This window comes from Anguilla anguilla, chromosome 6, assembly GCF_013347855.1.
Source record: "Anguilla anguilla isolate fAngAng1 chromosome 6, fAngAng1.pri, whole genome shotgun sequence".
In the NCBI taxonomy this organism is placed as follows: Eukaryota; Metazoa; Chordata; class Actinopteri; order Anguilliformes; family Anguillidae; genus Anguilla; species Anguilla anguilla.
The window spans coordinates 16,748,999-16,774,774 of record NC_049206.1 but is presented as its reverse complement, the minus strand read 5'-3'; the positions used below and the strand labels follow the sequence as shown (position 1 = coordinate 16,774,774).

The 25,776-nt window shown below is 47.2% G+C and overlaps 2 protein-coding genes across 2 annotated transcripts in view; one reads left to right on the top strand and one right to left on the bottom strand.

Moving 5' to 3' along the window:
• cdc73 (cell division cycle 73, Paf1/RNA polymerase II complex component, homolog (S. cerevisiae)) overlaps positions 1-25,776 on the bottom strand; it is a 69,516-nt gene that overhangs the window by 26,998 nt on the left and 16,742 nt on the right. Inside the window, exon 10 of the mRNA XM_035420692.1 lies at positions 22,540-22,604. Coding sequence (XP_035276583.1) covers positions 22,540-22,604 — 65 coding nt within the window. The remainder of the gene's footprint in view (positions 1-22,539; positions 22,605-25,776) is intronic.
• LOC118229040 (beta-1,3-galactosyltransferase 2-like) lies at positions 7,721-13,908 on the top strand. Its single transcript, XM_035420694.1, has 2 exons — positions 7,721-8,649; positions 12,119-13,908. Exon 2 carries the CDS (start codon positions 12,345-12,347, stop codon positions 13,617-13,619), a length of 1,275 nt encoding a protein of 424 aa, XP_035276585.1. The 5' UTR covers positions 7,721-8,649; positions 12,119-12,344; the 3' UTR covers positions 13,620-13,908.

Below are 25,776 nucleotides of genomic sequence, written 5' to 3'. Positions count from 1 at the left end.
TTTCCATTTGCATGGTTCCGAGCCGTCCGCCCACAAATGAGGAAACTTCTAGAAAAATACATATGGGAGGTACAACTCGTCAGTAAGCAATTTCCTCTAAACGGTGACCCCTTTGCCGAAGGGTCTCAAGAATTCCGTAGCGCGATGGAGGCAACGTTGAAGGAAGGCAATTTTCCCCACAAACACTGAGGCCACGGCCTTTAGCGCTTTGAGCAAAAGTCAAATACTCCGCCTCTTCCAGATTTCCTCGCACATCCCATCAGCAGACCACAGGTGTGCCAGAATGCAAAAGCAGCCTGGGTCTGTTTCCCTTAGCGGGAACAGTCGATCGATACCGTTTTCCCCTCCCCGAGTCAGAATCGGCCATTGACCCCCGAGTGACCGCCAGGTCCCCACACTCCTGCGGGCAGCACTGCGACTGAAGTGCACACACTGGATGCACCGGTGCTGACTGGAGGACCTCTCGCACATGACCGATAGCCTGCGGGTGCCTGTCACGAACCTGGGACGAACCATGAGGAAAGCTGGCAGGGTTAAACCACCTTACCGTTGGCGAGGCGAAGCCAACTGTCCTACCTGCTCCCAGCCAGCTAGTGGCACAGCTGAGGTCTGAACCTATGCCGAAAACTGACCGAGAAGCCTGGAAGCCCATTATTTATTTATTTTATTTTTTTACATTACCAAAATAAAACAAAGACAGGGAGACAAAATAACCGAGAAGCACCCCTGAAAGCATGTACGCAATGATGACGGAAAAAAAATGGCCCGAACTTTCGGGCGCATGAGTTCAATGATTTTATGATTAAGCTGTTTATGTCTATGATTCATATTAAAGAGCAGCAATCGCATCAAATGGAGACACGTCAGCACCAGCTTATAACTAACAAGCTTGTTCCACTGACATTCAAAAAGGAAAAACGGACTAAAAAAAAAGCTGCCCTAGCTATGTCTGGGAGATTTTTGTGGGCTTTTTCCAGCGTTCTAAATCTCGGTTTGCAATTACTCTCAGCTAAGTGAAAGCCAGAGCAAGAGGACAGGAGCAATCACAGGCAGGGCATAATGACCATGGTGAGATCCGTGCTGTTTAAGCTCAGAGCTTATTACAAGCCCAGTGCCATTAAAGCGCACAATACCCCCAAAATAGGTGATGTGGACATTTTTTTTTTAATTCAAAGCAGCGTTCATTCATAAACCACTCAGCCACCGTGACTGACCTCATGGAACCCAAACGTGCAAACATAATGGAATAACTGATCACTTCCTCTCAGGAGAACTGCAGTGTCGGATTCATTTCCCCGGAGTGTGTTTCTACCCGTTCAACCTCTGCACTGCCGGACTTAAGGAGTGCAACTTCGCTCCTCTGGGGTCTGCCAGCGATCAATAGTAAAAGGTCCCAAGTGTCGAACTCTGACTTGCATGGCCACTCGCATCATGAGCACGGCCTTCTGGGGGTGATGCTACACAATGTCCTCTAGCTTGACAGCCCCACTAAACAAAAGCTCATAAAGGGACACAATTACAGAGGAGTTCAAGCTGGTAACATTCCAAAAAAAAAAAAAAAGGTCAAGTCACACATAACACATGAAACACACCGCTGAAATGAATTTACAGGACTAGTCCTTACTACAAAAAACTACTGTGTGAGATTTTAAGTTCACTGCAATCAGCAAATTCAGTGAATTTCCATCACTGACGAAATGTAGAAATTGTACAAATTGAGGGCTTTCCTCTTGTGGAAAACCTTAAAAAAATCATGCTGACGATACTGTCTGAGTCAACTGAAAGCATCTCTGGTGCTTTCCTCAGCTCTGTGTACAGCTCAAAGTACAAAATCTGCCCACGCTCTGATAAAGGCTTGGTCGTGCCACATCAAATCCACAGCAGAATAAAGAAACACAAACTATTCCAAACAAAGGGAATGAGGTGCAAATTTGTCTGCCGTGAGAAGGCCTTATTTGCGGAGGACGATGTTTGTTAACACAGATGGTGTGTTAATGGGGTTTCGCGTAAGCTCTGCAGAAAGGGAGACAGTACGGGACTAAATAAAGCCGTCATCATTGAGAGAATCGTTTGTTTATTTTTCAGGACAGCAGTGTACAATTTGCAGTACAAATACAAAATTACTTTTACAAGGTTAAACAATAATAAAAATTTCACAGTACATGAGAATATAAATGGGACTAGGAAACAATATACTCTTACAGGATATTTTTGTCACAAATTAATTATTTTAGCCCTTAGCCTAAAAAGATAAGACAGTGTGCTGAGAGGATGGGATTAATTTGAAATGAAACTCCACACTTGGCTACAACTCCCACAAAATGGCAATGGTGAAATGAAAATAATTCTTTGCCATTTCTACATTGCCTACATTGTCAAAATTCCAAATCCAATTCCCGTCGATAATACAATTATGAAAAACAATGAAATTGTTTGTAAATCAGGGGTGTAAGGAATCACTGCAAAAGCCAAGCACAACATTAAACAAAAGGAAAAGGAAAAGGAAAAATTACATTTCAGAACGAGGTTCATTTTCATGCTATAAATTATAAATGACATCACTGGTCACAATACTACACACAGGATAATGGGAAGTGAAGTACAGATAGTAGAATTTTAAGTCTGTTGCATAGTCCATCCACTTCCAATCAGTCTCTACGCAAAACTATTAGTGTTTTGCTATTGAATGTACTGCACAACAATATTATAGCAGCAGCAAAACTCATAGCCGCACAGATGACTATAGTAATTTTATTAGTTGGGCAACTGCGGATGGGGCAAAATAACAAACACGAGTAGAATACATGCTGGCTAGGTCATTGTGAAAGTAAGGTACAGTAATTTGGCATATGGAATAGTTTGTGGATTTATTCTGCCTGATTTAATGATGTACCAAGAATACCATGTTTTGGGTTACCCAGCTAACCTGCTTTAAAAAACAAATGTTTGGAATGCTTCCAGAAAACACCAGTCTTATCGTAGCGCTGTAGAACTGAATTGTCAAAGTAGATAGATAACACTAAAAGCGCTTAAGTTATTATTTTCTAAATTTATAACCTCTTTTTTTAATATAAATTCTGTAATGGATCTGTTTATTCATAAGAGCACAAACAACACTGGATTTTTAAATAATTTATTTGTTGTGAGGACGCAAACATAGTCTGCCACCCAGCCTGGATTAAAAGAGCCAGATGTACTGCTACACTTCTGTAGATCTGCGAATTCCATTCCGAAGCATCTGTCCGACCAATTTTATCTCCATGTTGCCACAAGCTATCATTTTCATTCAAGCATGAATCTGCCATTTGTGGCAATTATGAATATCGCTGAATTAAAAACCCAGCCATAACAATAACCGGACTCCAGTTGCGACATATGCAGGTTTTTTGTTCCAACCAATTATTTTGCCTCGATTTTCTCAACAGCTGTATGCAACAGTTCTGGCTCCCTCCTCCCGTACTGGACCTTTTTTTTTTTTTTTTAACCAGATTACGCATGCTTGTAAATTTAACAAAAATGTCATAAGAGCGAAAGCATTTGGTCAGTGAAGTACTTATATAATAATGATTAACAGAAGTTGGCATACAATACTCAGATGGACCAGCCCCTTGATATGAGGCCCTGGTTTCTGAGTCTTCCATAGTTGTAAATGGTTGTGCAACTCTGCACCGGCTGAAAAATGTAGTGTTTGTTTTGTGTGTTGGACAAATGGGTAAAAGCCAGTGAAGGTAACTAGAGCAAAGATCATGAAGTCATCAAAACCGATATGTCACTCCATTTGGCAAAGGTGTGACCAATGATATGTGGGTCAGACGTGTTTAAGAGGACCTTTGTGAAACAGAAAGAGCGGGAAATTTCAGGAATTCAGATTTTCATTCTTTGTGAGGGCATCTTAATTAAAATGGCCTTAATGTCGTAGTAAGTGATAGGCCGCAAGCATCAGACACCAAAATAAACACTGTTTTTTGGAAGCGTATATTTTTCAGGAAGGAGAGACAGTAATGTTTGACTTCAATTTCCCCTCTAGCCTAGATATGTTGTAAACAGTTTTTGGCCGCTAAAAATTCTGAGAGGGATTTTTTTCATTTTTCATTTTTTAAACTTGGGGCTATATGTATATAACCAAGAAATAAAAACATGAGATATGAATAAATGCTCTAACTGTAAGTCTTAACTTGACACAAATTTAAGGGACTTCACAAGGTCTCTGAAGGATTAATGGTCACAAATGCTCCCTATTCAAGTTAGAAAAGATCCCTAAAATGGGTTCCTCTATACTAGTGATTCCAAATTTTTTCACGCCCAAGGAAACCCTGTAAATAGTTTAAATTTCCACAGCACTCAAAATGACATATGCAGTTTGCAACACCTAATACACATGTTTCTATGTGATAAAAAAAGAAAAGAAACTGCTCACAGTCACTGCTCATTTGTGGATAGCACAACGGCCTCATCCATGGGAGATCAGGGTTACCCTTTGTTTCACTAAGTTAATTAATTTTTTTTATGCACTAATGCTTCAAACTGGTTGGCATAAATACAACCAACCTATACTGAAGAACAATCCAATCAAAATGACTCCAAAAGAAGGGGCAAGGAGCAAGCAATATGTTGCTGTTTTTATTTTAAAATCTTTCTTCATTAATCATACTTTATGTGGTGAAATTTACGAAACCATCAGACGTCGCTAGTCTGGATAAAACTTAACACGTCGTTTCTGAGGATTTCACCAAAGGTACTATATTTACATCCAGATGGGAGATCAGTCTGCACGGACCAAGGCTGAACAAGAGAGGTCATGAACTTAACTTATGCTGCATTATGAATTGAAATCAGTTGAGCTACAACTGCTCCATTATGAATCAAAATCAGTTTTTTAAATTCACAGTACGATCTGTTAGTATTGCCTAAAGGCTGTCCACTGGCATGAAACTGACTTTAAATTTAACCTTCTAAAATTGTTAGAAATTACAATATTTGAAAATCATTTGCATATGAATATTGTCTGGCACAATATGCAACATAATATGCACTGACACTCTCTCTAATCTGTTTTTGGCCTAAGCATCATCATCCACAAGGGTGTAGTATAAAAGAAAAGGACATTGACATATTCTTCAAAATATAGCTAGTGTTTTAGTTATGCAGTAGTAGGTCTTCACTGTATTCAGTGCTGTTCACACTATAGGGCAATAATTCCAACTAATGAAACTGACCAACAGATTCATCAAATGAACCCAGCAAATAAAGCTCAGTAAAGTTTCACTATGGCTCAGCTTTTATTATGCACAATACAAGATGGCAAAAGCCCGTAAGTGTATTTAAACAATGTAAAATACATATTATAAATGATAAAATAGAAAAAAGAGCACATGGATACACAGCCAGAAAAAACGGTGCTCTTTGGTGGGGTTGAAAAACATGAATTAAAAAGCAAAACAGGAGCCAAGGGACTCTGCCTGTATGAAGTTAAAATGCCTTAATTACATTGGCTGGTACAAAACATGAACAATCAAATACTCCAACGCGTTTCAGAGTATTTCATTGTTTCTATTTTAAACCTGCCAGTGTAATTAAGGCATTTTAACTTCACATGGGCAGAGTGCCTTGGTTCCTGTTTTGCTTTTGTGATTCAGCCCAAAATGATAATTTTCAATGTGGATAAAGTCACAGCGAGCCACCTTATAGGCCCAGGGACCAATGGACAATAGGCTAATAGAAGCATAGAATTATTCTGGTGGCAGTGGGTATTAACAGGGAGAATCCACGTTCATTTTTTTAACAGAAACATATATAAAACATATTCAAAGGGCCAAAATTCCTGCACTACAGATTTCTCATGGGAACACTGGCTAAATTCTCAAGTTATGTTACCCACGACATGTACACACTGAAAACAGCTGCATTCACAAACGTGAAGACGCTTGAAACGCAAACTCGTATTCATGCAAATTAGAAAATGCGGGACCTAGCCTAATACAAAGATCGGAATTCTCAAATTCTCCAGTTTGAAAAAAAAATCAGTTACGATATTCAAGCACATTTAGAATGTATTTATTTTTTGACAGTTCTACGAGGCACCCCTGGAGGGATCTCACGGCACCCACTTTGTAAACCGCTGCTCTATGCTACGCTAAGAGAGAAAATGAGAAAGGCCTTCTGGGTAGTGTAGAGGTATAAGCACTCGCCTACCAGCGCAGAGACCTCGGTTCAATCCCTGGCAGCAGTACTTCCGGCTTGGTCAGACGTTCCTACGAACACAATTGGCAGTGTTCGTGGGTGGGAAGCCGGTGAGGGTATGAGTCCTGATCGCTGCATTAGTGACTCCTACTGGTTGGTTGGGGCACCTGTTCAGCAGGGAGGGGATCTGGGGGAGACGCTCTCCCAGTGAAACTCCTCGCTGTCAGGTGAAAAGAAGCGGCTGGCGACTCAATGTGGCTGGCATGTGGTAGTCTACACCCTGTCCAGACCGACAGAGGATAGCGCATCGACCAGGACTATGATACACACGGGGAATTGGTATAACGACTAAATTTGGGAGAAAATGGGAGAAAAATGGCAACAAAAAAAAAGAGGAAGAGAAGAAATGAGATCAGCTGAAGGCGGCCTCAGAGGAACCCCCCGATGACCTCCTTGACCCCTCGTGTCGGAGGCTTTTACTGCCCCACACTTTGTAACTGCACTTGCAGGTGCTGGCTGCTGGATTGTCAAACTTACGGCCTCATTAAACCCTGAGTCTGAGAGGGGGGGGGGAGGGAGTGAGAGAGACCAATAGTGAGAGAGAGACAGAGAGAGGCAGTCCAGCAGAAGCTGAGTTAAGACAAACAAATCCACTGGAAAAAAACTAATCTTCCTTTTAAGTGTGTGTGTGTGTGTGTGTGTGTGTGTGTGTGTGCGCATCTTGATGTATTCACAAAAGCATGCCAATGAAAGTGGAACAAGGCATTGCGCTTAATTGGAGCCCTGCAATATTAATCTAAAAGGGCTGCTCTGCAGACTCTGTCCTGACACCCAAGGCTCCATCTCTTGCTCAATACCTGGTATTAGCGCCTTCTGACAAATGCGCCTTCCCCGGCTCGGTAGCAGGACTAATGGTCTCCAAAGGACTTCAGTCAAAGGGAGGTCCGCCATCAATTATTCAGCCCCTCGCGTTTCCCAGCCGCGGCCGTGCCGCCCCGTGGTGCTTACGGCGCGCCCCTGCCGCAAACCACCGGGCGCAAAAATTTTAAACCAAAAAAAAAAAAAACTCAAAAACTGCCGTGGGTGTGACGGGACCGCTCGGCGGTGACATAAAGTGAGCCGCGCCGCCGCCCTTCCGAGGGAACCGAGAACGCCCCGAACGCAGAGCGCGACCGCGCGGTAACACCCTTAACCCAGTGCATTAGGGCACGTGCTCTCCGAGCCTCGAGTGCAATAAAATAAAGTGCACGAGAAGAAGAAAAAAAAACAAAAACATTTTCAGCCTGGTCCTGAGAACCGCGGCGCTTAACCGCTTGTGGTCGGGAGATGCGCTGCGGTTCATTCAGAGAGGCTGAAGGAAGCAGAAGGAAGAAGACGAGAGGAGGGAAAAAAGCAAAAAAACGCTTGACAGCCTGGAAGGCTTCCAGAAGCCGTGAGCCTGAAGATAAGGCTTAATGAGAACACGCGTGTGGTACAGGGGAGCGGGAAGCCCCGCACCCAGCAGAGAGAGAGAGAGAGAGAGAGAGCAGAGTTAAATCCTTTATTTGGGGGAGGGGAGGAAATGAAAATGAATGGGTCACGTGAGGAGCTCTATTAAGACGGCGGTGACGCGGGAGCGCTCTGTCACTGTATCTCCGCCGCTCGAGCGCTGCGTTTCCACGGAGCCCCTCTCTCTCGCCCGCCCGCCGATCGGGGGTTGTTTTTCGCGCGGCTGGCTGCGAGCGCAGCTTTTTTCTTTTTTCTTCCTCCCCCCTTCTGTCTTTCCTCTCGGTCTCTCTCTCTCTCTCTGTCCGCCTCTGCTGGCTCGCACGCTCGCTAGCCGCCCTGCCTAGCAACATGAAGGAGCGCGGCGGGCTCCTCGGCCGCCCATCGCCTCAGCCAGCGCTGCCGGCCCCCGGCCGCCGCGTCCTCCCGCCCCCGTCGGTCTGAGACGGGGAGCCGCGGCTCGGCGGGGCCGGGGCATGGGAGCTCCTCCGCGGTGAGGGAGACAGCTGCACCGCCGCTCGACCGTGACGGAGAAAACCAGAACACACAAAAAAAAAGCAGGAGGAGAGTGGGGGAGGAAAGAAAAAAAAAACACAAAAGACATTCTTTCTCTCCCGTCAACGAATTCCGGGCTGCATCCACTCCGAGGAGGAGAGCCAGAATAATACGGAGGGGGAGCCGCGCGGACGGAGGGATAAAGCAGGAGGAGGAGGAGGAGAGCACAGACGCGCTGCAGGCTGCGGGGACTCGCCGAGCGGGAAGGATGGCGCTCGAGTGAACCGAACGGATTGGAAACAAAGTGTAACGGGAGAACGCTCGCGACCCTACGAGGGGGTCGCAGCGGGGAGGGGAGGGGAGGAGGGGAGGAGAACGGACCAAGCCGTTCGCGATATTTTTTTTTGGGAACGGGGCGTGATGGAGTGCCGAGCGTTTGCTCGTACGGAGGCTGGCGGCGTCCGTCCGGAGGGGCTGCCGCAGGAAGAGGTACGTATCCTCAACCCCCTCCCCCCTTCTCCCTCTTACGGGTCTCTGTAGTTAAAAACATACGGCACGCCGTCTCTTTAAAAACTGTTAAAAAGTCCTGCGATGCAGGCCGGCGGGAGCGCAGGCTCCGGACAGAGGGCACTTCGGGTCTGCCCGCCCTCTCACCCTCGATGCCACCGAGCCGGTGGTCTCCGGAGCGTGGCGTACCGAGCGGGCTCGCTCACACGGTTCAGAGAGATCGGGTCTGAACCAGAACATAACTGCAGACGCTGCCTTTGTAAGGCCAGCTGCACCTATTCTGCAGACCACAGAAGGCACCTGGCTTCATGATGTGAATTTTTTTGCAGGCACGTCAGAGTACGGTGACCTTTAAGTAGTTTTGGATGAAAGATTCAGCAAAATTAATGTTATTTAACAGTGCAATAAAAAGTCATAATAATAACAACAACATGTACAGAGCGGATGATAACAACAACTAGTACTAATACAATAAGGATAACAGCAATTATTCTTAAGCACTACATCTGTGTTATCGATATAGTGACAACCACGCTGCGACTTTTTATCTGACTGAAAGTGCGTTGCCGTGACGAGCGGTATGGATATGAGCTGAAAGGGCCAGAGAGTGAGCACAGCGGCCAGTTTGCACTCGCGCTCCCCTGCCTCCTCAAGTCCTCCGCACGCGCAGGCGAACAGAGAAGCCGAAAAGTTTGCGCATATTTAGAGGCTGCGTAGGACCGCACACCGTGCTGACGCCCGTACCGCACGCCGCCACCACAGCACATTCCGCTTCGTCGATTAGATGTATGAAATCTGAAAAGCATATTCACATACACAAATAAAACCCAAAGATATGATGCGAGCTGATATTTCTCTCTCAAAAAAAAAAGCTGCAGAGAAGAGTCTCCAATGCATCCATGGGAGTCTTATCTTGTTCAAAATAAACAGCATTGTCCTATTATCCATAACTCTGATATATATGCAAACACACAGGGTTGAATACAAGTACGAGACAAATTAAGTGTCTAACCCAGATCATAAGCTCTTCTGTTTGCTGGCAAATCTTACAAAATCAATATCTGATAATGATCACGACTTCACAGTTAGACCGGGGTGGGGGGAGGGGGGAGGGGGGGGGTTGGGGGGAGGTAGTAGTAAGAAATAAATTTGCTCCTGACAGCCGGCCCTTGGTTGTGCTGGAGAATAATTAGCATGCAGCAGACAGGCTTGTCAATACAGCCAGCTTGCGAGGGAAGCCGCCGCGAGGAAAGGATATAAATGCAAAGTTATACAAACGGTGACAGGACGCCATCAACACCGGGGGCTTTAGGAGTGGCCCAGACCGGTGCTCTAATGGCTGTACAGATGCCTGAGTCAGCGGTTAGAGTCATATAATACCTATTGGATTTCAGAAAGCCTTCGACCATGCCAAAGGCAGTAACTTAGGAACGCCGGTCCGCCGCGCTTGTGCGAACGCAGAATTATTCCATGCGTAAGCTTATAAGGGGGCAGTAAATTAATTACATTCACATTTGCATCCTTACGCGAGATAAGGCGGCTCGCTCTTTAAGCTGACTCCAATGAACTGCAGGTGCCTGATAACATAACCAATGGGCAAATTCTAGAAGCAATGCATCAGCACACTTTTGACAGATTTCAACTGCACGCATGATGCACGATACTCTAGTCTGGAGTTATCCTGCAACCTTGATGCAGCTTATCAAAACAGGCTTCAGTCGCCCTCCAAACGTTTATCCTGCGCTAATGTTTATCCTGCACTTCATGTCGCCTGTTAATATTCTCCCGCTTGTTTGCGGACGTCAAGCCGTCTGGCGCGATTGACAAACGAGCTCGCGCGCACCTCCCATTGACCGGGCGCCTGTCACAGATGACCTTTTCGGAGAGGAGCCAAAGAGCCGTTCCCCTGATTTATAACCAATGAGGGAAGGCCTTTCCTCCCGGTGTGGCATTTCACGTACAGGCACAATTGGGCCGATGACAACTCGGGAGGCTAATGGTTTAAACCGGGCTGACCGCGGCCGGAAAACCCGCTGGCAGACTATTATTAACCAATCTGTACAGCCTCGCTGTCTGCCAGCAACCAATCAGAAGACAAAAAAACGAAAAAAATCCATCACCAAGTCACCACACAGGCTACTTGCTAGTAACCACGAAACGTGTGTGACATCACAGCAGTTCTGCTGTTGAGCTGTGCGAATCCCCCCCCCCCCCCCCCCCTTCACTCTGCCAAGTGTGAATGACATTATGTGCCTTGAGGCACTGGTTTCCCACAAAGGTCTTCGTTTTAGAACATGCCGCAGAAAATGTTCAAGTAGCGTTCCATACACAAGTCTCTATGTCACCCTCTAATGAAACGGAATACAAAGCGAGAGAGGAATACATGCAAATGCACTCTGTAAATATGAGTAAGAACAAGAGATCTTCATTAGGGGGACGTTCACTCGGGGGGGACAGGAGGGAGGGACGGCTCGTACATCAAGCTGGCACAGATCTGCCACCGCCGCCGAGGAAGTGCCTACCTCTCCTCTCCCGGGCTCGCCGCCGCGGCGCAAACGCGCTCCGCCGAAAAGGTTAGCCGGCCGTGATTCACCCGTGACTAACGGTCACGTCCCCCCAGGACAGAGATCCCGGCAACGAGAGCGGACGTCGCGTTCGCTCCGGCTCCCGGCGAAAACGAGAGCGCGCGTTGTCTCTCCGTGCCGTGTGTGCGGGGGGAGAGGGGGGCGGAGGCAAGCCAACAAATGGCCGTGTGACACTTCTGAGCCAAACTGGCACAAAAAGAAATGTAGCACGCTAGGCCGTGCGGCGCTACAGTACACTAGCGAGAGCGCCGTCGTGAAGAGAACTGCACTGTGGGTAGTCTCCCCCGCCCACGCCCCGCGGTGCGTGCTGGACCGCGAGGTTGAGGGCGGTCGGTGAGCGATGGTCGCTGTCGCTCGCGCTGGGCCAGCGCTCAGCGGTTCCTGGCCGCTCGTCCCCGTGGCGCTCTCTCCCTTCGTGTGGGAGTGCGACGGGCGTCTGAGCTGAGAGCAGCAGACTGAGGCTAAAGCACAATGCCATGTTGTGTGCCCGCTTCAGGGAGGAGGGGATGGGGGGGGGGGGGGGGGGCGGACGGGGGAGGGGGATTCCTACTGCCAAGAACGAGGCTCTCACGCTGTACTCAACTCAAGTTATTAACTAAAGGCTCAAGTCGGATCAGTCCGAGACTGTTCGCGTATCCCAAACATTGATCCGTTGTCATGAGAAGCTTAGTTAAAAAAAAAAATATTAAAGGTTGTACTGAAATCGTAATCGAACAAATTGCAACTGAATTGACCTATAACCGAGGACACAAGCTGTACTGGAAAATGATGTCAACATTCCCGCACAGTTCCTAATCTCTGGACTGAGAATGCCTTCATTGTCTTTGTTCTTCCTGCTGTTGATCTCTTTCTCCCCCTCTCTCTAGATGGCGAAGACAGAAGCCTGAAGAATCGACCTCTTTCTCCCAGCACGCCGAAGCAGAAAAACCCTGAGAAGTCATTCCAAGTGGCTCCTGTGGAAAATGTGTCATCCCCCCGATAGCTTCACCGTGGGCCTCGAACGAGTCAAAGCTGTCAACTCCGATAAGGGTCTGGTCGCTAACCGTACATGTCTGATTTGATTGGATGTGACCAGCGCGCTTGCCCAGCAACATGCAGTGGAGGCGGCGGCACTGCTGCCCCATCAAGATGCCCTGGAACGTCAAGCGCTCGCTCTTCCGCACGCACGCCCTGGGCCTCGTCTCCCTGGTCTCCCTGGCCGGGGTCTTCCTCTTCGTCTGCCGCCAGGACTGGCTGCCCGGCAGGAGGGACAATCCCGTGGCGTACACCGTGCGGGGCTTCCGCTCCCCGAGGGCCGAGGCCAACCACAGCTCTCCCAGAGGCCCGTGGAGAGAGGCCCTCCCCGTGGCCCCCAAGCCTGGGGCTAACCTGAGCTCCAACCAGGCGGAGGTGTCCGCGCAGGGGGTGACTGGGCTGGAGAACTCCCTGAGTGCCAACAGCAGCTTGTACCGGGAGAAAGGGGCGGTAGGGCAGCCGCTCGCCCGCCCGTACCGCTACATCGTCAACCAGCCGGACGTCTGCCGGGATGTCAGGCCCTTCCTGGTGCTGCTGATCGCCGCCGAGCCCGGGCAGGCCGAGGCCCGCAAGGCCATCCGGCAGACCTGGGGGAACCACAGTCTGATCCCCGGCCTGGGCCTGGTGCGGATCTTCCTGCTGGGCCTGGGGAGGCCCGGGGACGCCCGCCTGCAGCGCTCCATAGAGGAGGAGGGCCGGCGCCACCGCGACATCGTCCAGCAGGAGTACATGGACACCTACTACAACCTGACCATCAAGACGCTCATGGGCATGAACTGGGTGGCCACGCACTGCCCGCACGCCACCTACGTCATGAAGACCGACAGCGACATGTTCGTCAACACCGAGTACCTGGTCCAGAAGCTGCTCAAGCCGGGCGTCCCGCCCCGGCGCAACTACTTCACCGGCTACCTGATGAGGGGCTACGCGCCCAACCGCAACAAGGACAGCAAGTGGTACATGTCGCCCGAGCTCTACCCCAGCGAGAGGTACCCCGTCTTCTGCTCTGGGACGGGGTACGTGTTCTCGGCCGACCTGGCCGAGAAGATCTACGGGGCCTCCCTGGGCATCCGCCGCCTCCACCTGGAGGACGTCTACGTGGGCATCTGCCTGGCCAAGCTGCGCATCGACCCCGTGCCCCCGCCCAACGAGTTCATCTTCAACCACTGGCGGGTCTCCTACTCCAGCTGCAAGTACAGCCACCTGATCACCTCCCACCAGTTCCAGCCCGGCGAGCTGGTCAAGTACTGGAACCACTTGCAGAGCAACAAGCACAACGCCTGCGTCAACGCGGCCAAAGAGAAGGGGGGGAGATACCGCCAGAGGAAGCTGCACTGGGGGAGGGGCCAGTGATGCGCATGAACTGTGGGATGCCTCGCCGCGGATGACAAAAAAAAAAGGGACCACTGGCGCATTGGCTCTGAGCCGATGTAGTCTCGATTCAAATTATTTTTTCAGTTTAAGAGAGATGTTATGTATTGTAGACCTGTAACAAATGTTTGGATGGTATTTAATAAGGGAGAACAATGGTTAAATGAAAAAAAATAATGTCTATGTGCAATACTGAGCATGCACAAAAAAAAAACAAAAAAAGAACTAAATATGCCGATTCAGGTGCCAATTAAAGTATCAGAAACATAAAGAGATAATCGACTCATTTTCAAATCCCGGGTAATGAACTGCACCATCTGAATCCTGGTTCCAATATCCAGAGCTGGTAAATGTAATAAGGGGGAGCCCACTTCAGAATACCATCTAAACGCCATCAAAAAGCACAACGAAAAGAACCGAGGGACATCTTGGAAAAACAATAATAATCCACACGGTATTGATTTCTGAGAAATGGTTTCCTTCGCGAGAGACCAATTGATTCGTAAGGAGAACGCGGGTTATAGCACTGTAGCCAGTTCATCATTCTGTGAAAGTCTGAGATTGATTGAAAACTACCTCAGGCCCACGGTTGTACAATCTACAATCAACATCAAGAGTGATGTTAAAAAGAAAAAAAAAGTTGAAAAACCAGCAATGGTTCAGTGGTTTCAGGTGGTGTTCGCGAGGCCTGGGAAGGGTAAAGTGTGAATTGCAATGAAGAGTTTCAGTGCTACAAGTAAAGCAAGCACAGTAACAGAATGTGAAATGGCTTGGGCTCATTCCCATCACTGATACATCTCTGTACATTTCACAGAATGTTACAAGGAAAAATAACACACATACACACGCTCGCACACACGTGCATGAACACGTGCGCACGTACACACGCGCACACATATGCACATGCACGCACACGTGTGCGCACGTTTCTGAACAGTACTGTGGAACAGAACCAGGCCTTAAGGAAATGAGCGCTAACATTATCTTAGCATTGTCTCACAATAAATAAGGTGAAATGACATTGCAGTCAGTGAGGTCAAAAGAGCAAGACATCGGTGAACTGAACTTTTGTCCTCCAGCCTAAACAATAGCACTGCTGACTGAATTCCACATTCATGGGTCATTCTTACATGGCTTACAACAAAATACAGTGACCTTCCTGTATAGCAAATGTCTGCCTTCTCACCAGGGGTTCAAAAACTTTCCAAGGGCCAGATCTGGTTAAAGAGGAAATACATTTTTTTTGACACCAATTCTAAGATATGCTGAGATATTGCTAAGGGTACAGTATGCATTTTAATTTGCAACTTGCTAAGTGCCTCAAAACACTTTTAATACCCATTGGTGAATGCTTGGTAATTATTTTACCGACTTTGGAAAATCCTGTATTAGATGATCTATGCAACTCCTACACCTTGAGGAAAACATGTTTTTTCAGGTTACGGGTTCTACTGTGGGAAGGAAGAAGGGCTTGCTTATTTGTATTATTATTTAACTGCACTACATTCATCAACAGGTTAGATAGTGTTAGGATTTTAATAGTCACAGATCCAAAAATAATATCCATTACCTTACGAATATTATATTATGAGCTGTTAATATGCACACGTTAATATAGGCTACTTTTCACTTCACACTTTGAAAGATCTGTAGCCCGCCCAAGCAAGAGAGTATCACTCCAACATACATTATAGCACCCTTTATACAGTGGCAGGTCATGTGACACAAGCCTTATTCATGCGGTTATTTCAGGAAAAAATGCTAACGAGCAAAACAATGCAAGGCTGCATTAGCAGCACACGTTCATTCTAAGTGTGTAGGCCAATGTGACTGCCGAAACAAGTGCCTCAGCTAATTATAGTTACAGAAGGCATACCGCTTTGTGAAGGATCTGACAAGTGCCTGGTGTGAAGGTCAACATTTAGGGGAGAGGTAAGAGTGTCCCCCCTTTGTACGTGACATTTCATTATTTGTCATTTGCCATTTTGGGAATTGAGGTCTTGCCAAGGCTGTGGGACAAAGTGTGACATAATTCTAAAGAAATGTACTACTAAACCTCAGAATCATTTATTAGAGGGAGGAGCCCCAAAACCAAACAAGACAGCAAGCAGTTGGATGAAATTTCTGTCAGGCAGGGACATAAGATTATTAATCACATACGAGATTCCAGGTTTTCTGTCATTTTTCCACCAAAGTACAGGAGGAAAAAAAAGTAACTTACAAAAAAATTACCCATAGTCCATATTTGACCACTCAAACACACATTAGACACAAAATTATATCCTATCTCCAAAACCCAAGAATGTGGTTTCTTCTACATCAAACAATGTCAGTCAGCCAACGAAGAAAGAGGAAAAAATAAAATAAAAGACAGAGGAGTCCATCCCTCAGGGCCGAAGGGCCTGGGAAAAATCAATCCAACTCCTTCCTGTTACAAAGCCACAATACTGGCCGGCAAAAAAGAAAAAAAAAAAAACATCTTTCATCTCTGCATCCTGCTCAGAATCGCATGACGACAGTTTTTTCACACTTGAGATATTGATTTTATGCAGTGTCTCCGGAGCAGAAAGGAGAGCAGAACAGCAATTTTAATTAAGCTGGAAAGACGACGGGAACAAGAGGATTCTCTCCCCGAGGGGCTGAGGAAACAAAAAAAACGCTCCTTTGGGCTGCGCGACGACGAACAAACAAAGCTTAAAACGAAAATAAAACAACTCCCGAAGTAATAACGACGGGGGAGGAAAGCCTGTTTAATTTCGCCGTCCGCGCGAGGAGTCGCGCGAGGACAGCCGCTCGCATTCTAAACATCGATTTCCTGCGCGGGCGGAGCGGAGCGGCGCGGCGGTTTTAATAACGCGGGAGTGAGCGGGGCTAGGAGGGGGGAGAACGCGCTGATGTATGAGCGGGAGGGGGGAAGGGGGATGGGGGGATGGAGGGAGGGGGGCTGTTGACCGATTGGCGCAGGCGACGGGGGTTGCGCGCTAACCCGGCTAAAGGGAAACGAGGAAACCGATCGAAACGTCGGCCGTGATGGAGCGGGGGGGGGGGGGGGGTGGGTGGAGGGGTGGGCGGGGTCAGTTGGGGTTGGTTCGGCGGACGGGCTGGAGGCCCCCGCCCGCCCGCTCGCGAGGTGACGGCCGCGGCGGCGACAAATGCCCCGACCTTTCCGAGACGTCCTTTCCGGCGTGAGTGCTAAGGTCCAGAGGGAATGACTCATATTTCCCCAAATCGCTTTATAGTTCTGAGGCGAAGGAAGAAAGAAAAAAAAAAAAAACCTTTTCTCATGACGGATGGTGGGCGCAGTTCATTTCAGGTAATGTTAGGATAGATCACAGAGAACGGTGGGCTGGCAACCCCTTCCCCCGCTAGCCTGCTCCCGGCTGTTCCTCGAGTGGCTCGCTTCCAGCGCGTGGATTTTCCAGCAGGCACTCTCTTAGGCCGCGGAGGGCTGAAATATCCCCAGATTTAATAAAAGAGGTGAGGTTCAGGTTAACTCAATAAAAGCGCAGATAAACAAGCTTGGAAATCCTTTTCAGCAGGAACATCACTCAAACGCGAGCGCACGCACGCACGCACGCGCGCGCGCGCTCACGAACGCCCGCGCGCAAAGATCGAGCGAATCCACAGACTAATTCCATCCCCAAGAGGATTTCCATCATACCGCAAGCCGGCGTCTACATGTAGATTAAATTTGACGTTTATTTTATGTAACTAATGGGGAACGCAAATTTGTTGACCGGGTTTGGGCCTGTATCCGGTAATGCCATTAAACGCGGCACGTAAAAAAAAAAAAAATTAAAAAAAATCAGACTGTTTTATTTCGGTACCTTTCAGTCCGTAAGTGCATCGGTTTTTAGAGCGGATGTATTATTAAACGCTCCTTTACACAGCATCCCTTTGAAAAGCGCTGCTGCTGTCTGCAAACACGACACCGCGATAAACACAGAGCGAGCGATGCGGTCGGATCAAACTGCCGCTAATATTCAACAACCCATCCCAGCTGCCAGCGGGTGGGACGGGGCTTAAGAGACAAGATGGAGACCAAAGACTTGGTTGGCACATCAACAGCCCCGGTGCGATAGCACTGGCTTCATAGCACACAAGGGAACCCAAAAAAAAATGTAATATGGTAATATGCGGAGTTCGGTCTTGGCAAAGGAACGGAATTTTCTATCATGGCATGAAAATGAACATTTTAAAGCACGTTTTTCCTTAGTCCGCCAAAACCTAGAGTGACCCGAAGTCGCGTATTTTGACCTGCATCCCTCCGTGACACGCTGACTTCTGCATTTTACATAAAATTCTGAAATGACACCTTTCGAATTCATGTAATTCCATTTTCAGTTGTTTCACTGGGCTACTGGTACACTTGTTCCGGGTCAACAGTTGGGGTTTCGATAAACAGTGAAACACAGCAGATTCCATTTGTGTCAAACTAGCCATTGAATATGGCAAGTCATTTCCTGGAAGTCTGATAAAGCTAAAGAAGCTTTATGCATATGCATAGATATGGAAATTTTTTGGAAAATGAACAGCACTTTTAACCCAAATAAAAATGAACAGATCTGCAGCTAAAAAATATCCCTGGGGATGGGACATGTAGCAAACAACTGGGGGAAATCTGTGCCAGATGCCAATAGCCAAGGCCATACCTAAATGTTTAGGCTACGCTTACATATTTCTGTTTGTACGAAGGGGAAAGGAATGTGAGGCAACATGTTGCCAATCACTCACCATACAATTGTCATGCAGAAATAAACAAGCCAATAAACGGTCACCTAAATCCCACTGCTGCTCCACTATTTACAATAACATAGGCCATGTAAATGCAGTGATTTATCAACAGTAGGTACTGAACAAATATGAACGAGTTAATACGGCAGCATTTTTCAGCTGACACCATTAAATTGCTAAACCTTAATGTGGAGGTATGTTTCAATGCTGGTGTGAAAATCTGAATACCATCAATGCTGACCAAGCGTCCAACGCTGACCATCCAAGAAATATCAACAGGACCTTACATTTTGTCTACGTCAAATTTTCACTCGTTCAGCCAAACCACAAGATGGACCCTTTTACAAAATGGAAACGATTAAAAGGTATGATCCTCGAAAACAGTTCTGCATTCAAAAAATGTGTTAACACACTATGCTTCATCACTCAAGTCAAATCCAAAGCCTTTCCTCACCAAGAAAAAAAATTGGACTGGAGGGAAATGGCCAGGTTCCATTCCGCGGTCTGGCATAATTCTCACGGCACTGAATGATGCCCGTTTCCCATTTCCCCATTCAGCGCTTGCTCTCGTTCAGAGCACATTTCCCGCTATGAGCCACGCTCAATACCTGCACAACTGAACAGGAAGCATAGTCTTTTCTAGAAAGCCCAGAGAGGGGGGAGGTGTGGGGGGGGGGGTAAGGGGAGCACAATATGCAATTTCTTTATTCCGAGGTAAGGCTCCTAATGCGTGACCGATTCCCAGCAGAAACGCTGTCGGCGTCACCGGTTAAAAATACGGCACGGGAGCGTCAAACGTTATTAGGGTCCCGAAAAAAAAGCCGACAAATCCCCTCAGCGCCCCTCGCCGCCGCGCGGCGGAACAAGTCCGGTCGCACAATCCCAGCCGTCCTCCCTCGAGGGGGAAAGGAAGGGGGGGGGGGAAAGAGGGGAAAAAAAGGGAAAGCAAATGAATAAGCAAGGAGCTGTATTGAGAACTGAGGACGCGCACTCTGTTCCCCTAGCTGCTAACCCCCGAGAAGGGGAACATTAATAAAAGGGAAAGATGGAACGGGCACGCTGGGGAAGACGGCCGTTCTCCACGAGAACGTTCCGGAAGACGCGGCTCATTTCTTTTGGGAGCGAGGGGGCGGGGAGGTGATTTCACGTGGGAGGTGGGGGGGGGGGGGGGGGGGGGGGGCTGGGAGCTGGGGGTGCAAAACTACTACAGGCTGCAAAGATTACACGTCAGTCTCATGCTTGCAGCTCCACGCCGGAATATGCTTTTGCAAAATTTGAGAATAGGAACGCGCTGTTCTCCTGTTTAAAAACAGCTTTGCGCAGATGGAAAATGGTTTCAGGCGCTGCATCCGGAGAACACCTCCACTCCGTAGCGACCAAACATGAAACCAGCCGCCGGCATTCACCAGGAAACTGGCGTTGTCATTTACCGAACTGCACATGCCAAATGCCACCACAGGCAAGTTACGCATGAATTATAAAAACTAGACAACTAATAACAATTAGAGTTTCCGAATTAGAGAGATTGGGACGTACGATAATTTAAAATATGAGAACGCATTGGTAAAACATTTCTCATTTTGGAATACTTTTGCAACTCCCTTAAGACAAAATTTGTAGAAATTGACATTCGCAGAATTGTCCGAGGAGTTTCAGAAGGAAAAAGAATGAGGACTCGCTCCTGGATGGTTCGTTAAAAGTGAATCATCCATTTCTCAGCCATCCGGGCCGCAGCCTGAGCGGCGCGACTGATGCTGCCGCCCGGCCGCGTTCGCCACGTCCCACTTCAATTAAAAGACCAATCGTGAGGATCCAGATAAGTGAAATGGAGGCCTAAACGACACAGGCTGCTTTCCTCCCCCTTTCCTCTTTCTTTTTTTTTTTCTTTCTTCTTCTTCAGTCGGTAATGAAATAAGCAACACGTCAGACTGGCGGCGAAATCGGCTCGGCCGCGAGCGAGATGTTCTCGGGTCCGCGCGGACGCCGCCCACATCGCGCCTCCCTCAATTACGCTTTTGCATTACCCTCCCGACCCCGACCGCTTCCGACAGGCTGCGTCATCTCCGAACAATGATTGAAAAATCTTAAACCTGCGAGGTCAAACGTGCCACTTAAAAAGCAAAAAATAAATAAATAAAAACCAGCTCAGTCTTCCTCAGATGTAGCGACTCTGAGAGGCTGCTGCACATTTTTCTACCCCATTGCTCGTTTAAAAAAAAAAACAAACAAAAAAAAAAACAAACGAACAAAAATAGCTCCGAGCGGCTCCCGTCCCTTCTACCGTGGCACACGCGGTTGGCACGGGCTTGCCGTTGGCAGGGGGGGGGGCACGGCAGCCTGGGACGCGACTCCAGTTGGCGCTCGCCCTTAATCCGAATTCTCACAGAGGGGGCGAGGGTCAGGCGGGGGGGGGCTGTATTTAGAACGCGGTATTTACCAGGTTTACGGACAGGAGGAGTGAGACGGCGACATTTGGAAAGATCGGGGGCTCGCTGTGGCCGGTTGGCGGCCGGTTGGCGGGCGGGGCGAGGTAAGCGGACGGATCTGGCCGGGGCCCCGCTTGCGCCTCTGGCACGGCGGAGGCGGTTATGAACCGGGATGAATGCGTCGCTGTCTCCAGGAGTGATTAATGGAACGGAGGGCTTCCGTACGAGAAGCCGCGAAACCCGCGGAGGGTAATTAATCACGCCTGCGACACACAAGTGTTGGGCGGTGATGAGTGGGGGTGGGGGGGGGCGATGGGGGTGATGGGGGGGGGGGGCACGAAAATGGACTAGGGGCCAGCGGGAGGTCAATGAACACCATCACTGTACGCAGTTATCCATCAGAACCCCGCGCTCATTTCCCCTTATCAATCACGGACTCTGCCACTCCGCCCCCGGTGCTCGCGTTGCCGCGTTATTATGCGCAGTTCAAGGATGCCGCGGGGTCGCCCCCGACAACAATGCAAAGCAGCCATTTTCAGTCAAGTGTAAGAAATGAGCAATCACAGCAAAACTTAACGCAAAGACATTTCAACTCTCATTGCACAATTTCTTGACGAATATCAGAAAATTAAGCCCGATGATAACAACAGTCAGCAAACGACTCAAGAAGCACATCGCAAATTAAGTTAAGCTTTTTTTTCCCCCAAAACAATATAAATATTTTTCATGCCCGTGATAAAATTTGTATGAGTTACGGCAAGACACCTTCATTTTCCAGCCAATACAATCATCTCAGGAGCTGTAAACCACTTGGTCTCTCTCTCTCTCTCTCTCTCTCTCACCAAGTCTGTTAGCTGGCCATAAAGACAGCCGCTTCTTGAAAGAAAATTAAATCAATGTTTCATTACGTTACCACGATTCTTAAACACCAGCTTCCTAATAAATGAACTGCAACCGCCAAACCAAAACTCCAACGTCTATAGAAGTGCGGCATGACAAAGTAGCACTACGCAAAAAAAAGAGCAGACTTTTACAAAAAAACCATACGTATATTTCCTCACCGCGCACTGCATGGCCACATAAATCAAAAGCTACTCGCGTAAAGGCCGAAGGTGATACATTACCAAGCTATTCAGAGACAACAAGACGGCAAATAAAATGGGGGGGGGGGGAAACTGAAACTGCCCAATTTCTGTTTTAGTGTCACAAAGTTTTTTTAAAAGCAACAAATTACAACTGGAACAGGACCATCTCACCTGATGCCAGTCTCTCTACGGGACTCGTGTAACTGCTTAGATCAGCGTGTTTTTAATCTAAGCTTGCTGGCAGCTGACCTTTTCCTACAAGAACCAAATTAAAAGACATAAAAAACGCAGAGGGAAATACAAAGCAAATGTTTATCTTGCAATGCTTCTTGAAAAGGACATTTCTCGAAATCTGAAAGTCATTCACCACGAAATTCAGCACGGCAGATGACAGGAAAAGGAAATCTGATTTCACACCGCTTTACGCGTACATGCGATGTGTGCACGCGATTCACATCGCTCAACCAACCATTCCAGCCTCCTTTATGACAACGTGGTTGTGCTGGCCTCGTGCTGTAGCCGCGATACAGGGTTATCGCATCTAAGCGCGCGAGTCCGCAAGACCTGCCATTGGTCAATTCCATTCTGAAGAGGGAGTAAAGAGGGCGGGCTTGTCGACAGAAAGCAAGCAGAAAAACCTTAAGCTTTCAGGCTTACCGTCACGGACTTCAGGGTCATGCCGTGGTAAGTCCCCATGGTGTCGATCTTGAAGCCCTCGGTCTCTGTTGAAAGCAAGACAATGTGCACAGGTTGGTGACCCTTTTTCGTTACCCCCATCACATCATTACCGCAATATCATGTTGTCCTGTTGGGAGATTATCATCTATCAGTTCCCGTTCCTGTTTGCATCACTACTTGCCTTGCAAAGATACGATAGCCAGCAAATTTATCAGCTAGATTTGATATTGGCGGTAACAGTGAATAGCAGTTATTCACTGCCAATCATCAAATCGATGGCTACTGTTACGCCCAGATTAACAGAATTTAATGTGAAGTGTTCTTGACATTGACGCCAAAAAGTAAGAGAGAGAAAGCTCCAGAACACCCCCCTTGTGAGCAGCTGCTCAAGAAAAAAAAACCTAGAGCACTCACTGTGTGTGACAAACATGTAGAACACGAGAGGAGCAGCAATTTAGCTCTGCATGTGCGTGTGAATTAATTTAACACCAGGATCCAATTATAGACTGTAGCTACAGAACCAGTGACATACCTACCGCAAGCCCAAAGATGGTGATTGCACTAAAATATGCAACAAGGACATTTTACAGTAAAACTAATGAACAATGCAACTAAATTTTTAGTTGTTTCGGTTGTAAGCTCAAAGGTACATCATACTACACCACAACTAACTGAATGATAAGTGAAGGCTAACTAATATTGAGCATGTGAATGCAAAAGAGGGTACCATTCAGAGCACGTAACAGAACAGAAGAGCACAGACAACGGAAACACAAGCAAATGAGTACTCACACACAGGGTGCACAATGCAATAAAAAGGACACCATTAGGTTGAACTTAGCTACACTGCTATTACAGAGCAATAACAGGGCATTACTAAACACTGAACTACATAAAATTAAACAAATACAGAAATATCGGTGTTACGATACTGTGTAGAGAATTTAACTCCGTTTTCATTCAACGTGAAACAAACGAGGTTTTAGGAAATGACACATTCTGAAACCTGACAGAAAATAGCCGCTCCAAAATGACATTCATTGAACATCCCCCTACATATACATTTTAAATGCAACTAGCATAAATGGGCTATATGCCTGCTTTTAGTTAGCTGTCATTTCTCTGTCCAGAAAAATTAATCACTGGGGGAAGATGGTATACCATGTACCAGCCCCTGTCCTCTGCACAGTTATGATCCAGAGAGGGAATGAGTGTGCCTTTCCATTATTCATACTAGACACACTCCTTCCTCTCTTATAATATATATATAAATATACACACACACACATACGTATATACATTATATATATATATATATATATATATATATAAAGAGAGAGAGAGATACAGAGAGAGAGACGTGCACACACAAGTGCATACATACATTTTTTTAATTAGCTGAGGGTGAGCATTTTAATCTAGGGCTGCCAAATGATTAAAGCATGGACTGCCACTAATATAAAGTATTGCAAAAAGAAAATATGAAGTTCTAAAAAAAAAATGGTAAGACTTGCTTATATAATGTACTGGCTTTTCATCTCTTCTAAAGCACAGATTCTATAAATAAACCCAAAGCACAAGGTAAAATAAAATAATGAGCTTAGCTGTACCCCATCAATTCTGGACATAAGCATCTTTGGCGGAGCCAGGGTTTGACGCGGCTTGGCTAGGGTACGAGAGGAGGGTACAGGTTACCCGGCCCGCTGTGGTTAGCTAGCCGACCCTCAATCTTGTGTGTTTAACTGGCCCAAATTTCCTGAATCGGTGATCCATGTCTTCCAGCTGTCCTCATCCAGAAACAATGGGCCTCATTCACAAAAACCTTTTCTTTTTTTTTTTTTTTTTTTGCTTTTCTTACTTTTGTTCTTAAAAATGTTTCTTTGCGAAACAGATAAGGTGAATGATGAATGCCGAAATGTAAATGTCCTAGGAAACGTTCTTACACGCAGTTGTAAATGGACTGTACACGAGGCCCACTGTTCCTAACAAATTAATTCGTATACATGTAAATGTATATCATATCCGAACAACCCGGGAATTGTCTTCATTTTTGCAAGCTAGATTCACGGCTAGATTCACGCAAGAGGAGGACAGCCGAGTTGGTTCCCCTGCTTGTCCAGTGATCGCAAGCACCTTCACTGGCGGCTTTGCTGCGGAGAACACCATATTATTTTCAACTGGGCTGCATGGTCCTATTGGCTTGCTATTTCAAAAACCTGGCTCTATCGGGTCCGGTATAAAAATGTGGCCAATGCTTGTCGGGCAGGTTTGGGTCGGATCATGTGGATGTTGGGCACAGGCAGGCTCTGCCCAATGTAACCTACTACCCAGTACCCCATGCAACGGCTGTATTAAACTGGCTTCCATTGCATTTTGTTGCCCTTTTAAAGAATAATCTCTACGTTGTGCATGTACACCTCTGACTGGCAGGAGTTCTTGCTCTCGAAATTTCAAATTTGACAAAAAAAAAAAGAAGGAAAAAAAAACACAAAGGGAAAAAAAAAATCCCTGTGGCAAGGAAGAGTCGAAGTCTTTCCAGAAACGTGTCCCTTTTACTGCCGATCAGGACATTCCGCCTGCTCACAGCACAGGAAATCATTTATTCCACGTGGCAGACAGGACCATACTAGCATCTGCGAGATATATAACCGCATTTGACTTCGCGGAATAATAAGCTCTCTCCTGGTCGCGATGGCTGCACTTCTCCGAACGCGCGCACGACTTGAGGAAACGCGCTCCATTAAAGAAAGCGGCGGCCATCTTGACCTCGGCGGAGGGGTGAAAAATCCTGAAGGCTTCGGCGTTCTCAGTCACCGCTGCGGAGAAGCGACCCGCCGCGCGTTCAATGTGAACGGATCCGCGAGACTGTGCTATGCTTCACCCACAGCACGAGCCAACTGTCAAGGGAACGCACAAATAAGTGGTAAAAAAAATACACAGACCCCCACACGTTGGTCAACCGTGGATAAAGAGAACAGTATCTTCCTCCCATGTGACTCAAGCCAAAACTACCATCCTTCAGAAGATGGCATTTACAAATTACACCACATCACCACGAGATTAAAGGTGGCGTACAGATGTAGCTCCGTAACAAAACCAAACAGTTCTGGCCGTCATGAACAATGTTATGGCGCGCTGGCCGTGATGAACAGTATTTCCATCTGGGTAGCAGTCTTCTCGCCCTGCAATTTTCCTTTGCACACTCCAGTATTCACT

Bases quoted from the DNA above. Each gene is read 5' to 3' on its own strand.
- LOC118229040 (XM_035420694.1), top strand. From the start codon at position 12,345: ATGCAGTGGAGGCGGCGGCACTGCTGCCCCATCAAGATGCCCTGGAAC.